Source organism: Charadrius vociferus, unplaced genomic scaffold (assembly GCF_000708025.1).
Source record: "Charadrius vociferus isolate BGI_N301 unplaced genomic scaffold, ASM70802v2 scaffold15, whole genome shotgun sequence".
In the NCBI taxonomy this organism is placed as follows: Eukaryota; Metazoa; Chordata; class Aves; order Charadriiformes; family Charadriidae; genus Charadrius; species Charadrius vociferus.
This window is the reverse complement of record NW_009650064.1, coordinates 7,722,435-7,738,235: the sequence shown is the minus strand read 5'-3', so window position 1 is coordinate 7,738,235 and position 15,801 is coordinate 7,722,435. Positions and strand designations below refer to the sequence as shown.

At 39.2% G+C, this 15,801-nt stretch overlaps 1 protein-coding gene across 1 annotated transcript in view; it reads right to left on the bottom strand.

Moving 5' to 3' along the window:
- Window positions 1–12,813, bottom strand: part of RUNX1T1 (runt-related transcription factor 1; translocated to, 1 (cyclin D-related)) — a 92,844-nt gene extending 80,031 nt beyond the window's left edge. The window contains exon 1 of the mRNA XM_009891854.1: window positions 12,726–12,813. Within this exon, the coding sequence (XP_009890156.1) occupies window positions 12,726–12,813 (88 nt within the window). The remainder of the gene's footprint in view (window positions 1–12,725) is intronic.
- Window positions 12,814–15,801: the final 2,988 nt, after the last annotated feature.

The following is a 15,801-nucleotide window of genomic DNA, read 5'->3' as shown; positions in this document are numbered from 1 at the left end:
TTTCTTTTTTAATGCCGTACTCTACATGAAAGGAAAAACATTTTCACAGTTGGAAATGCAACCTTTCATCAACATAGATGCAGCCTGAATCAGCTTCAGAGTAGAAAGTAATGTGTCAAAGGTATGACGCATTTTAATAAAACCAAACAATATTCACTCTTAAAAGTAGGTCTTAATATCAGTACATTGTAAATCCACAGACCACGGCTCACGAAATTGAACTTCCATATGCTGTGTGATTATGCATCTTTTTTCTGTGTGTAAAAAGCCTTTTTAAGCTGTTATCTGACTACAGTAATTGCCATTTAAATTGATCCACGTCAACAAAACCTGGATCCCTGGAGATTCTCACCTAGAAGTCTGCTTGTGGAAGGGGCTAACAGAATGCCTGCGCATCTGAGACTACTTCAGCATTTTCTCAAGCAGCCAGCTGCATGAATAGTTTTTCCCTCTCATTATTTAATACACTGAGGCAGGCTGCAACCCATTTGGCAGTCCTCCCTGAATAAATATCTGTGGATATTTATTCGCTTTCCCCACCCCACCCCCACTTTTAATGCAGTCATTTAAAGCTTGCCCTCACAGTTTTTGCACCAGGTCCGAAATTTTAGCAGGCCAAGCAAAGGTGGACAGCCCATTCTGTAAAACGGTTTTATTCTCCACCAAGAAAGAAAAGGCAGTGGTTTTAACATAGGAACAATTCTGCTGTATCACAACAGTTGGTATTATGTGTAATACCAAAACAAAAGGGATACAAAGAGAGTGAAAACTCCAGAAGATAATATTTTGCCAGTTTCTTTACGTTATGGCAGACGTTACGCTACACCTTCCTTGGTGGGAATCAGTTCCTTCTTTGACAATCATTCAAAACACTTTACAAAGTAATTTTAAATAATCCTCTACAACTCTTCATTTTGAAAATGGGTAAAGAAGGCAAAACAGCCTCCGTATCCATATATTTTTAACAGGAAAAAAGAAGACTTTTATGCAGCGGATGAGATAAGGTCACAAAGACATGGATGTGATGGAAAAGAGAAATTCCGAATGACCACCACTTAGAAGTACAGAGATTGCCTTTTGCGCAAACCTTGCTTAATAACAGGGACTGGAAGTCCACTGAAACGCATCTGTAGTTAATGAAAGCTCTCTATTAACAGTGAAGGAAGAATTTAACTCAAAGCTTTTCTGTAGGACTTCTCAACTTCCCGCTCTACTTATAGCAGACTGTTGTGATACATTGTGACTTCACACAGTGGGTATTAAGTGAGTTAATTCAAAGGAGCTGAAACCTCATTGATCCTAATTGAAAGCAATACACCCAACCAAATAGTTTTCTACCCCATCTGCTCTGGCCTGCCACCAGCTATTCAATACAAGAGAATTAATAGTTTCAGATATTCTAACCGACCCAATAAAAGCACTCATTTAAGCAGGACTGCATTAACAAAGTGAAAAACCAAGGGCAAAATGGGTTCAAATGGAGCATTTTACTCCTAGTTGGCTTTAACAAAGCTGAATAATGCTTATTCTGACTTTTTATGTGCAAGACTTGATAAACTGAATGAGAAGGCACTCAATGATCAGTCAACGAGCATTGATGAATGGTCATTAGGACCCCCCCAATCTCAGGGAAGGCCATTCCACAAAGTGGCACACCAGCTTGAAAGGGCGGACTCACTAATGTCCAGATTTCCCCGCTTGCTTGTTCCACTTTCACTTTCAGACCACTGGCCACCAAATGAGGCTGACATATTGGAAAATAATCTTTTATGGGCGAATGGTAAATAAAAATGGAGGCATTAGCTGGGCTTTCAAATTCAAATCTGCTAGTTTTGTCAGCCCCCAAACGTTTTGATTTTCCACCCAGCTGGAAGCTATTAGTGTTTTCTTAAGGCATCCCACTGACAGGGCAAACCCACCTAATGTGTGAGCTGTAGAGCTGATGGGGGGTGACGGGGGGTGACCACTTCTGGATGCTTTCTGAACTTTATTCAGTTGATTGTCCAACCAAAGTACAGTAGTAAATGCAACACCTTCAGGAGAAGCTCACTAATTTCTTGTTGCCCCGTAATTCCTTTCACCTGGTGCAACAGTTGTCCACCTAGGATGGTAGTGGGTACCCTCAGTGCGACTTTTTCCATGACATTTTACCTAGCCTCCATTGCTTTTCCTGCACTACCACAAAAGGGCTCACGCTATTCAAGAAAGGCACTTCTATAAACTTCTAATTCTTTGCTTGGAAACGGAATTAAAATATTCCAATAAGATATGTGCTTATCTGTTAGCAGTAGCTCTTAATGCATGCAACACAAAACATTTGCCAGATAACACTAAACATTTCCCTAAGCATTTCCTTATTGGCAAGGCTTTCTGGACTTCTGAAAAAAGACAAATGGGACCCTTAAAACATACATAGCTCTGTGAAATGCAGACTAATGGAGATTACCTACACATATACTCAATAGTTGAAAGCTAGAGTCACCAAGCTGGAAAGAAAATATTCTTGGTTGTCTAAGAGAAACTGTTACTCGATTAAATTCATTGGAGGTGAGAAAGCATACATCTCTTTTTTCAGTTAAGAAAATGTAAAAGTCATACTATTACAGTAGGATAATCAGAAATAAGGCCTCTAAAGAGGATTTCAAATCATCTGTTAAGAAAAAGGCAACCTTGGCAGTGGGTCAGACGTGGCAACCTAGACTGGCTATTGCTTTTTGATCAAAAAAGAACACAAAAAAAATCACTCTTGTTGAACATTGCTAGAAATCCCAGTAACATTTCAGGTTTTAAAACAATGAAAATATACATAAAGACCTATCGTAGGAGAAGAACTTCCACCAAAAACTAATTGACTCAGAATGGAAGGGCTGACATAGGCTTCAGATTTTAAAGAACGCATGCTCTTATAGAGTAAAATGTGCGTTTTAGTAACAACACTCAGGGGGACTAACTCACATATATGTACCTGCTTTGGTGTCTATTTCTTTCACTTGATGTGGGCTAAACCAAGTTTTGCCTTGCATTTCTTATTAAATACAGTATTTTCTGTAGTGTGGGTAAAGTAAATTAGAATTGACTGTTAATTTCTATCATCATTCGGATTCAAAGGAAATTACCACACCATCTGAGCATGGACATCACTGAAGCACTTTAGAAAATTTGATATTGATTTGATATTATTTCTGAAAGGACACAAGAAAATACCAAAGATGCCATTTCACTGACAGGAGAAAGAACTCATTCAGTGTGACCCAGAGAAGCCTGGACAAGAATATCTGGTCCTGCTGATCTAGGGTCATATTTTAAGATCCAAAAAGAGAGAAAAAAAAAAGGGGGGGGTGTGGGGGTGGGTTCAAGCTATCCGTTGCTTTTTGACTTGAAGCTCAGAGTGTTTGTTCGTTTAACACGGGTAGGGAAACTCCTCCTGCTGTAGTATATTAACCCTAGTTTTGACCTCTAATCGATGTCTTTTCAATGCATAGGATTTTCATAATAAAGATAATGTGAGAGCATATTTGTGTGAAAGCGTATCTACCAGCAGCCATAAATTCGAACCTTGCATTTTTCTTTGTAACATGTCAATATTTGTGACACTAACTAAACATATTTTATTCATTTGACAAGGACTGTTACATTATATTGAAAACTTTTGTTTCAATGTCACCACCTCCCCGTTTTGACTGATGGCGAGTTAGTTTTGTTAAAACGCAAGGGGTGATAGCGTATGCTCCAGTGAACTTTCCCTCCTCTCAGCACCAGAGACAAAAACCTGCAGCTCTGCTCTGTGCTGGCAGCCATCTGGCCAGCTTTCTCTCAATGCCTGCCCCACACCACACTGCAGGCAAAATTTCAGGGCTCTAGAGCTCTGTGGAGCTATTCATGACATACCAATTTCACATTTTCTGCTTGTACGCTTGCAACAATAAATGCTAATGAGGACTATGAATGACATTTTTAAAGACAATAAAAAGGTCTCCAAATCCCTTGCATATGGAGACACTATTTTCTAAACTTCACCTTCTGTTAGGGAACCATTACACTCTAAAGGAAAAAAATAACCTAAGGAGAACAATGAGATGATCAAAGCATAACCGAGTCCTTACGAATTCCAAAGAAAACAATGTTTGCAAAGCTAGCTTAATGACAGACAGATTTTATGCCGATGTGCAGTGGTAACACTTCAGCACAGGAACTCCTTTTCACTGATCACATATAACCCCACAAGCCATAGATTTGGACTTATTAATTACTAATCTCTAGATGAGTCCCAGAGTAAACTGTTATTATTAATTGATCTGGAATGCCAGGCTTTCATAGGGATTACTGTACTGACCAAGTGTGTCCGAGATAAATATGTATTTTTAATGTTTTCTTTCCCCAAATCTGCCTTTTGCAATGCTATTGCTTCTCCAAAAAAAAGTTGCCTTTACTCTTGGTACTGTGTTCTATATTTAATTAAAGACAGCTTTCCCTTATTAGCAAGGATTAAAAACACTTTCAGGAAAATCCACCAGGTGGAGCAAATACACAGCAATACAAAACATCTATTTACGCTCATACTGCCATTTTTAACAGGGGAAAAAATGCTTTATATGGAAATACTTTTACCTCTTGACCTCCCTTCTTCACCCTTTTGTCATATATTGATCAATTTGTACTTATTTCCTACATTTATAATGGTACAAAAGCTTTGTTCAAAGGGGCCTCGATACAAAGCTATTGCTGCTAATGAGTTTCAACTCGAACTTGCAAACCATAATAGTCATCAGATATACAAGGGAAATTAAAGAACAGTAGTATTCAACACATATATATTTGTATATATTCAACAATATAAGGAAAACGTTGTGCTTGTAAAACAAACTGACAAGGATTCAGAAAACAAAGCTCAGTCTTCCATCAGGCAGCAAAATCTTTACGCTGGCGTCCACTACGATGGGCTGGAACCCAGACCCTCCTGCACGCCTTGTCATGCGTTTATATACATGGCACTGCCTGTAACATCACAGCAGTGCCACTGTACTGAATGTTGGTGTTTACTGCTAATGCCTTTATTTTACTATTACATCTGTCAACTACCGAGTAATTTCAAGAGTGCAATGAACAAGGACTGTAAATAAATATTTGAGCACATCTAAGACAGCTAAGCATTATTTCCCCATTTAAATTATTTGCTTTTCAGACCCAGGTGAGAAAGCCACTTCCTCATCAAATATTTTAACTTCCCCTGATGAATGAGAAGGTCTAATGGCATAAAGGCAGGGGGGCACTTTTTTACATGACGAGAACTAAGTCTTAGAAAAGTGATTATGGATGAGTCTTCTCACAGTTATAATAGGACAACCCACTGGCAGACCCTGTAATTGCTAAAATGGCAAAGCAGTATTACCAAGTGAACTGCTCTAATGCAGTTCAGCGTCCAGAAACACAGCAGAATCAGTACACAGACTCATTCAACCCTTGATGATGAAAAAGCATTATCATTTGTGAGTGACAAAGGGAAGGTACTGACTGTAGTCAAAGAAATCTTTTTCTTTCCATTGTTTCCTTAGTTACACCTTCCAGCACGTTTTTCTCCTACTTTTCCGCTCAGTGCCCTCTGTCTGCTCTCTGCTATCATTCCTACCCCTGTGGCCCTGATTCTGGGGCCATCTCCTCACCTTGCCTCACACCTCCCTTCCCCAATCCACTACAAGACTGGTGTCTGCTCCTGCTGCCTCGGACATTCATCCTTTCCTGTCTCTGCTAACCCTGAAAACTAGAAGTAGTTCCAGAATTTGAAGCTGTGCGTGCTACCATTAAATGCTACCTGCAATTAACACATCAATGTATGATCAACAACCAGCAAACACCACTCAAACGCTGAGGGAGGAACACTGCGCCAGTTAGGTTGCCACTCCAAAACCGAGCCAGAATGGGACTCGTTTCATGTTGAGCAATCGGAGGAGCTCACCACGCTCCCTGGAAGCACAATGCGTTGATATAAGTTTTGTGCTTTTAGTCTGACCCAGACGAATCCCATCACAGCTAAGGAAAATTAACATACAAAATCTTTGCTTCTTTAGGAACAGGGAGGACCCTTGAGGAGGCCTTTAAATATCATTTCATTTTATCTAATTGTGTTGTACTCCACATGGTGCTTCGTTGTAGCCATTCAGAAGAGAAGCAGGAGAAGAATGCAGAGGTGATTATGAAGTGGAATTTCATACCAAGAGCAAATTACACCACTTCACACTAGGAGAACATCTGCAAAGAGCAGCAGTAAATGTTTGGGCACAATGCAAGGTGCCAGTTTTAATAAAGCCCGAACTGGCTTGGGAACCGTTATCCATGAGAACTTTCCTTAAGCAAGATTGTCACAGCAGAGACTTGTGGAGATGCCCAAGTTAAATATTTTTTCAGTTTCAAACATAATGCTGATTTAAAACCATTATCTCTGAGGGATTTTTGAGGTGACAACCACAGATTAGAGACTATCATTTTCTGCCATTTTCAAAGAGGAGCTAGACGCCCGATGGGTGGGAGGAAAGAGAGTGTGGTTATTGTCATCACCACACGTCTGTGCAGAACTTTCTTTTACTATGCTGCCGGTTAAAGTGGGTAGTGGTTGGCTAGAGGTCACGGACAGTTCATTAGATTACGAACTCTGCATAAAACCATACAGGCCTGTAAAACACTAGAAGGAGGGACACAACTTACACGACTTGTAAAAGTTTAACTAACTTCCCTACATATGTACAAAACCTATAGGAACATGACACTGACCACAATGCATAAACTGTCTTGGTTTTCATCCTGTAGCTACAAGCAATGCTTATTTCAGCTATGGCTTCTTTACAGTATGACAGGATAAAACAATTTAAAACTACATGTCTAAGTAATTGAATTTTTCCTAAAGGTTCCTTTACACCAGAGTAGTCTAAGGAGTTCATAATGAAGAAGGGGACCCAATTCTAAAGGTGAAGGATTATATATATATATATGTAAGAGTATATTAGATCACAATTATTGATCTGATACACTGTAACAGCTCTTTTGTTGCACCATCCCCTGCAAATCCTTCTTAGATGGAGGATTAATGGCACAATAGATCATAACGACTCTTTTGGTCCCACTGCACTATCGGTTGACTCCCAGCTACGCATGTCCACTGAAGGCTACCTTCTCTTAATGAGCGCCTCCCTAAAACCCTTACCTGGTAATGTCTGCATGCAAGAAGAAAAACATGCCCTTAAATCTGTATTACAAAATCCTAATGAAATATTAGCAGGGAAAACATAAGTTACTGCTCAAACGTTTTCAATCTCACCTACAAGGTACCCAAAATCATTAGGCATGTGAAAACATCCTCCAATACTACAGGCATAACTTTACAGACCGGACCAAAAGCCTTCAGCATAAAAGAAAACAAAACCATAGTTAACTTTCAGCTCTCCCCTCTCCACTCCTACAACCACAAATATCTTTCTTGGACCGGCTTTTGCCCACAACAATAAAAGGCAATAGTCACATGCTACACTCATGTTTGCTGCAAATCCATATTAATTGTCCCCTCCCTCTACTACTTGTACCTTGTGATCTTAAGTTCTGCCAGTACAACTATTAACAGCACTGTGCTATAAGCTAAAGTATTAAAATTATCCAAATAAGAGTCATAGTCTTCACTTATCATTCAAATAAGTCATACTTTAATTCTTCACAAATAAAAATTAAAAAAAAAAAAAAGTCAAGACCTTCACCTAAATGAACATTTCAGTATCTTTCAGCTATGACCTTGAGCTTTACATCCCAACATCTACAAGCCGAAACCTGACCGGTGCACAGAGCCCTGCCTTCTGCACCCACACCTTCAGCCTGTGGAGCGACCTCAACAACCAGCAGCCACGAGGAGCAAAAACTATAATTGACCATACCCCAGCATTTTAAAATTGAACACCAAGCTGGACACCTAAGAAAATCACATGAATAATGAGAATGGAAGCGTTGATAGCTGCCACCACTGTTTTAACAGGCAATGCCAGAACAAACACTGGCTTGGTTTTATTCCACAGCATGCCAAGCATGCTGAAAATGAAAAACTTAAAATGCCAAGAATGATGATTATGTTTAAATTAACATTTTCATAAGTTTATTTGCTGCATAGCACAGACTCCACCTGAAAGAATTTGCTTCTCAGAACAGAACATTTCACCTTTGAAAATAAAAGAGGTTGAGCAAGGGGAGAAAGGACAAAGTAAAAGGAAAAATATGTGAATTCAGAAGCGAAAGGGTTAACATGTTTTGTTTCAGTCGGTATTATACCAATGCCAGAATTACAAGGGAAAGACGAAAAAGAGCCAATTTTTTTTTTATTATTCTTAAAAAAAAAAAAAAAAAAAAAATCAGGCCTATCTGTCACAGGGTTGTCCGGGCTGGAAGAACCGGCAGGAACCTCAAATTCCTGACCAAACCCTCTTCCACACAATGCCTCCTGAATGGAAGGAACCCAGGCCCGGCAGAGATAGCCCGCTGTCAGGAACCAGCCCTGACGTTTGCGGACAGACGGGGCTGGCCTCGCAGGATGTCAGAGCAGCAAACTGCTGTTCGAGATACTGGGGTTTCACACACTCCCAGCCTGGATGTTTTGCTCTTCAGGTAATTAAACAAGGAAACTGGGATGATGTGTACGAGTCTGACCCCTGCGCCGCGGCTCCGCGGTTCTGCAGATCAACTTCCGCACCAACCGCCCGGAGCATCAACAGAGTCCTCTGCTCCCGCTCGCCGCCTCTCCCGCTCCTGACACCAAGCTCTTAAAACAAATCCTCCTGGAAATCACTGCTGCTGTCTATTCCCCCCCCCCCCGCCTTTTTTCCTATTTAAGAAGGGCTAAATTACTTGCTCTGTTCCACACACCTTGCTGCTTTCTCATAAAAAGGGGAAAAGGAAAGAAATGGGTACTTTTGGGTAGCTGTACTTCAGCCAGCCATTCAAAATATTAAATATCTGGGGGAGGGGAGGAACAGACAGAAAGATGAGGCAAGGAATTCCCAAATGAATGCTTATGTTAAGGTCATCACTCAAAATTAAAAAGATCCTGAAAAGTATTTCCAACCAACTGCCAGACATTCACTTATTTAGAAATAAAAATATTCTTATTTAAGTGTTATTGAAGAGTCTTTGTCTTACATGATGCCATAAATCATAGAATTGGGCATTAGAAAAGTAGACCAGTGTTTTCTCTCTCTTTTTCCCCAAATTTAAGAAATGGGAAGAGGCAGGTGTTACCACCCATATTCGGTGAAAACCCTACACAGGCTGCTCTATGACTGACCTAGTTTTTACGCTTTTTAAAGGCTATTTAAACAAAAATGATTTTTAAAAAAGGTAACACATTCCTACTTCTCTCTGAAAAATCCACAGAATAGAATATCGGCTGAAAAGAGAAGAGCCCAGAAGAAAGAGGAGTACAAAAGCATGCCTGCTTGTCTGTGTTCAACACAAAGAACATTAAATGAAAACAACTGGCATGCCGCCAAATTCCTATACAGGCAAAGAGATTCAAATAAATTGATTTCACGCATCACACTGACCTAGGATCAGTGAGCAGTGGTACAATACACTCGCTGCTCCATGTGGGGCAAAGCCCATTAATGTTATCAGAGCCACAGTACACTACCAAGGGGGGCGGGTGGGGGGCCGAAAAAAAAAAAACCTCTGCAAACTCAGGGAAGAAAATCACTTTGAAAAAGGAACTTAAGCTTCAGTCCTTGGTTTCAGTTTACTAATAAATATATCGTATTGTCAGAGCCCGTCCTCTGCTCACCTCAAAGGTTTCAAAGATAATATTTTCAAATTAAAATAAATACTAATGCCAGACACACACCCCTTATATTCTACTTTTAACACGGTTGTTCTCAAACTCAGTTATTCTCTGTAAATTTCCTCCCTTCCCCATCCGCCAGCGTTTTATATAGATTATGGGTTATTTTCTTTGTACTTCAAAAGCTGGATTCCTGCCCAGCATACTCTTACTGGCTCAGAAAGTAAACTGGAGAAATTGGCCACCACTCTCAACTAGTCCAAATCAACCTGCCCTACAGACAAAAATGCCTTATTTGCAAGGTAGCAGTGAGCAGGGCCATGGTTCCCTTTGGAAAGTCACCCAGGCACGCTCCCTCCTCATGAGGCATTCTCTCCAAACCAGCCTATTTCGAATTTCACTTTCTTACGACGTGTGAAGTAACCCGTGTGTGCCACGGAGTCTCTTCTTGTCATCCCGGCTTTGTTTTTCATTAAGATCTCTCACACTCCAATCAAGAGCAACGCCAGCAAGCCACAGGTGTGCGCCACATGAACAGATGAAAATCTGATTGTGAGCTGTGTAATGACAATTCGCTGTCTATAATACACTCGTCCCCTTTTGCATCTGTTAGATGTTAGAAAAGAAATTTATTATTTCAGTTGTACTCTTTAAGATACACAGGTAAGCAAACAATTGTTCTGATGATACAAAAGGAAACCAAGAAAAGGCGACTCTGCAATAGCAAAAGATGGATGAGGATGCACAAAAGGGATCACAAAAGCATAGGCAGGTAGTCTAATGCTACAAGAAGCCACTGCTTCAAGGATGTGATAGACTCAAACACTTTTTATTTTGCCTTTTATTCCATTTTGGTTTCAAATAGTAAGTCAAATCTCCTTGGGCACAGCAGTCCATCCATATGGAGTTAAGCTAATAAAGCGTTGGCCTCATCTCTAACCCAAATTTCAACGTGGAGCTTCTGGGCCATTTAAGATTAAAATTTTTAAATGTGTTACAAACACATACATCCAGATGTAGGGACTTTACCCAATCACCTCATTTCAAGTAAATGTCAAAATAGGAATGCCCAAAGTTCTTAAAAATTCTAACCACCAACTGATCACTCTCTGTTATAAAGAGCTACAAAGCAGTTTTGGATTATCTTCATCACCCAAGCGAAAACTATACAACATCATTAACTCTGTAAGTTGTCTTATAGAGAGGATGTGTTTGTTTTGGCATAAGGCTACACTGATAGAACTGCACAGGAAAGGGAATAATTTAATACACAGCGACTTCACAATAGTGGAGATGTGCCTGCACCCAGGTGATACATGCAGCCTGACCTGCCCGACGGTTAACAAGACAGATAATGTGCTGTTCCTTCCCATTTATGAGTATTTCAGCAGTACAACCAGATCATTTGGACTTTATATAGATGAAGTGAATTTTAGTCATATTAATTCCCTCTTTCTATAAAAATGAACAGTATTAGAAAACATGCCTTTCTCCTCTAAGTTGTGGGAAATTTCCATTATCTTGCACGTGCTCTGACAGCAATAAACGACAATAAGCTTCCCATTAGTATGCCAGCACTGCATGCTTCAGGCATGAAATCTTTACTTTTACATTTATTTATTTTTAAAATCCTTTATGAAGACCCATCTGGCAAAAGAAACCAACCAAAAACCACCTGTATGGGGTACACTTGCACTTTGAAAAATAGACTGTAGATAGAAGAAAGGAGAATTAAGTCAGAAGCTATCCACTGCTAAATTAGCAAAATAAAAATGCAAGAAGAAACCCTGCTAAGATTATTCATTCCCTTCCAATGCTGCCTGTGTACAGGAAGGTCCCAGAGAACCATTTACATGTTTTAAAGTGAGCTAGGAACTCGGATTAGAATGTAAATTCATTTTTAATAGGATTTAATTTTTTTAAGTATGTTCACACTGGTGCTCACAACCTCAATGCCGGCCCCTTGCCACCACGCGAGGTGCAGAGCCTCCTGCTGGCTCTCTCAGCTGTGCTCCATCTCCTTCCCACACCCCACAGACAGAGCAGCGTGGGCCGCGGCGTCTCAGGTGGGGAGACTAGTGATATGATCAAGGCTTAGCTGCCTTTAAAACTAACCTGAGCATAGTATAGAGCACTCAGGCACTGTTCATTTTATTTTGGTATCATACTCCATCAAAGTTATGCCATAGGTGAAATGGTCCAACACTGAGAAAGAAAGTATCAGACTGTTAGAAAGCACTTAAAATCAGTTTAGTAGTTTCTTGGCATCTACACACACCACTTTAGGAGAAAAAATGTAGTTACAGTAAAGACAGGAATGACAGGCATAGGTTATCTAGAAGTTTAGTTCTGCTATAGCAGATTTACTTTTCCAATATGGTAAAAATCTTTGCACACAAGAAACAGAAATATCATCCATTCTCAGTATCGTCTCAATCAAATTTATCACAGATTCCCAATGCAATGAGTTTACCAGAGGCTTCCACTAAATTACAAACACAACCATTTTGCCGATGTGATTACAACTGTCCCTTAACCTGGTTGCAAATACTGTTTCAATTCACAGTTCAGGAAACTCAACTTTTAGTATTTTCACAGCCCAGCCAAGAAATATTTACATGCCAGACAAAGAGCACATATGACATCAGAAGCACCAAAAAACACAGTTAAAAATTTCACATAAATGTATTTTTAAGCTAAGGAAGATTTTAGAAAAGTCATCACTGATAGATTTTATTGGGTTTTTGTACTCTTTCTCAGTGAAATTAAAATGAAGACACCACCTTCATTGATTTAACCAGACTCTTTGGAGGCTAAAGGGAAAGATTTCTTTTTTAATTACAGTTTACAAGGCAAGGTACACTCATTAAAAATAACTTCTTAAAGGTATGCACATTACAAAATCAAATATTTTTCTGTTCCTTACCTTGACAAAATTCAAAGTTCCCTTTTTTCCGGCAGTCACCTATCACTAAACTCAGTGCTCTCCAAGTGTTTCTTTTGACAGATATCATTCTCCACCAATCGCTCTGCTAATTTCCTCTTTCCTTTTCTGACTGGGACAGATATTATGTTCACCAACCCAGAGATCAATCTTTTCTATTGACAACAACAAATGAAAAAAAAAAAAAAAGAAGCACATCACAGCCAGTTTGAAGCACCACACCCCTTCATTTGCATGATAATAGCAGTCACTTAAATAAAAAGGGAAGACAGAAACGCTATCATTCTAAATCAATTACCCACATTTTCTTAGTTAATATAAGGCAGTACTTTAAAACTGTATTAATTCTTCAACAAAGGCTGTTTCGTAAGTTGCTTATTTAAAACAGTTGACATACAGAGGGCAACAAACTAAGGGCAGCCTGTATTCTACCATGAAAACACCTATTAGCTAATTCTGTAAAAATGCTTCGTTTAAAATACATTCATATAATATAAAATATTACATACTTTACCTGGTTCAACAGAAGCTATAGGGAATCATTTATTAAACGAACATGGTTTCTAAAAATAAAGACCTTGCAATTACACATTGCTATACTAATTTGGTTTTGAAAGTTGTAACAGCAAACACATTTAAAGAAAAGGAGATCGCAAAGCTATTGATATATTCACAAATCATCCTCCCACCTTTGAAAAGGCAATCTCCCTCCCACTCCAACACCTACAAAAACTGTTTATTTGGGTTACACAAATACTTTGTCATTAGTATGAGTCTGTATTACAGCGTTGTCAGTTTTTCCAAGACATTAATATGCTTTTCAGGGGTTCATAATTATGTCAAGGCAGAAAGGTTTTCAGCGCCAGGCACACACAGTTATGTACATGCTTCAATCTGCATCCACTATTCAGGTATTTCGGGACATGAAGCTAAGCATGCATAAGGAACTGGTCACAGCTGCATGCATCTAACCAAGAACCAGGCCCAACCCTCTCCTAGACTGGATCTTACAGCAAAAAAAATGTACCGCCCAAGGGCATTTTGCAAAAAGATCACATTTGTGTTTGCGCTAGAAATTGCAATCCTTCCCACAAACAAGCACCCTCCTCAAATCAAAACAAACCTTCCCCAAGTTAAGGTTAAGGTTACAGAACAAAGGAGTTCACCGCTCAAAGTCCGTCTGTCCGTCCTGGTCGGACATTTCCCCGCAGCCCTGACACAAGCCAAAATTCGATTGACTTCAGTGAAAACGCGAGGCATGTAAGGACTGCAGGACTCTGCCCAGCAATTGGCAAATGTGAAACTTTCAGTATGACACAACTGCCTTTGGCATGTGGAAAATAATCTCCAAAATGTGGTAAGGACTCCCCAACTTGGGTGCAATAACTGCTTTTCTAAAATGGTTTTTAGATTTTATTAAATTCTCTAGTTGTCACCGTGTTCTTATGTAGGCAATAAAAATTACCTTTCAGTTGTGCCTTACCACGAATTGTCTATTTTTCATTTGTCCAGCCTTTTGCATAACACTTTACATTTCCATAAATGCATACAATATTCCCTAAATTGTTGTTATTCTTTGATCTGATTTTTATGGCCGTAAACTCATGGCCCTAACAAAACTGAAAAATCCTTCCCTGACCAAGTGGCTCTATTCATTTCACTGAGATCATTTAAACATTAAGTTTTCTACAGAGTGATGATAGCAGAGTCTGGTTGAAATATGGACTTACAGTGGAACATTAAAGTAGCATCATATTTTTGGATTCAGAATTACACACAGCAGCCATCTGTAAAGATGTATTCATGTTTTGCTAACCTTTACTAATTTGGCCACTAGAAATAATTATGATCAAATATGTTAAATTATGTAACATACAACAATTCAATGTTTGTGTCTGCTGAATAGCATACTCCTTTTTCATGGCTGGTAAAAGATTTTTAAACCTCTTACAGTAAAAAAAAAAGTTCTTACTCAAAGAAAAAAAAAAAGTACCCATCTGTCGTCCACTTTACAATGAAGACATCACTTTAACTTACTACTCTTCCTTTGTTTCAGCCCCACGTTCATTTTCTCTATATGCCACATTTTCCACAGTGATGGATGCATTCTGCTATACCCATTCTACGCTAATCTCCTTTCTTAGATTTATTTTTGCCTCCTGAACTGTAAACTGCTGCTGTTGTTCGAATGTACATGCAAAATTGTCTAAAGTCTGAAGTTCACTGAAAGTAGAATGCCTCAAACAATTTGTAGTCTTACAAGAGTGTTATAAAAAAGGATCAACATGTTGTATTACCATGGAAATTCTGAAAAACATACTTTCCCAAACAAATATTACTTTTTCTCAATGGTATGAAGTAATGAAAACCACATGTGTAAATCTGCGATCCGTGCAGTAGTTCAAGCTGCAGCTAATAGAAAATACAGAGAATGAACTCTGCCATATAAAGGATTCTTGTTACAGAAATATAATGTGAAAACCAGATGCAGACAGAAAACCTTAATCACAGATGGGAATGTAATCACTGGCATACAGAATACTTTTTTGATCAATCTCAACCATATGAGAAATGTATTTATTTTCTAAGGAATGCAATAACTCGAGAGGGTCTTCTATTTGAATTCAGTTAACCTCATATTCACAGTGCTTTTATCTTATATGTGGAGAGAAGGGGGATATAACCTGAGCCAAGATTTTTAGAAGAGCCATTGGCCCTGGCAAATCATTCTTGTATCAGCTTATCTTTCAAGGAATTAATAGGATGTAAAGACTACAAATATCAGGATCAGCCTCAAAAGGAATCAACCATTATTGCACTTCCTAGTTACTGCCAGAAACCCCTTCATCACCTAAGCACTTCTCTGGTTAAATTTTTCCCTTAATACGTGGTTCTTCAGGAATACAATGCTAAGAGCAGCACGCTGTTGCATGGAAGTTCTGCGAATCGGAACTGGAGTCCGACACTACAGAATCTCTCTACTCCTTTATAAAACCTGAAGAGTCACTGGTTCAAAACCAAGTTTACTCCAGGCTTCCTTTTAACCGGTGGAAGTCCT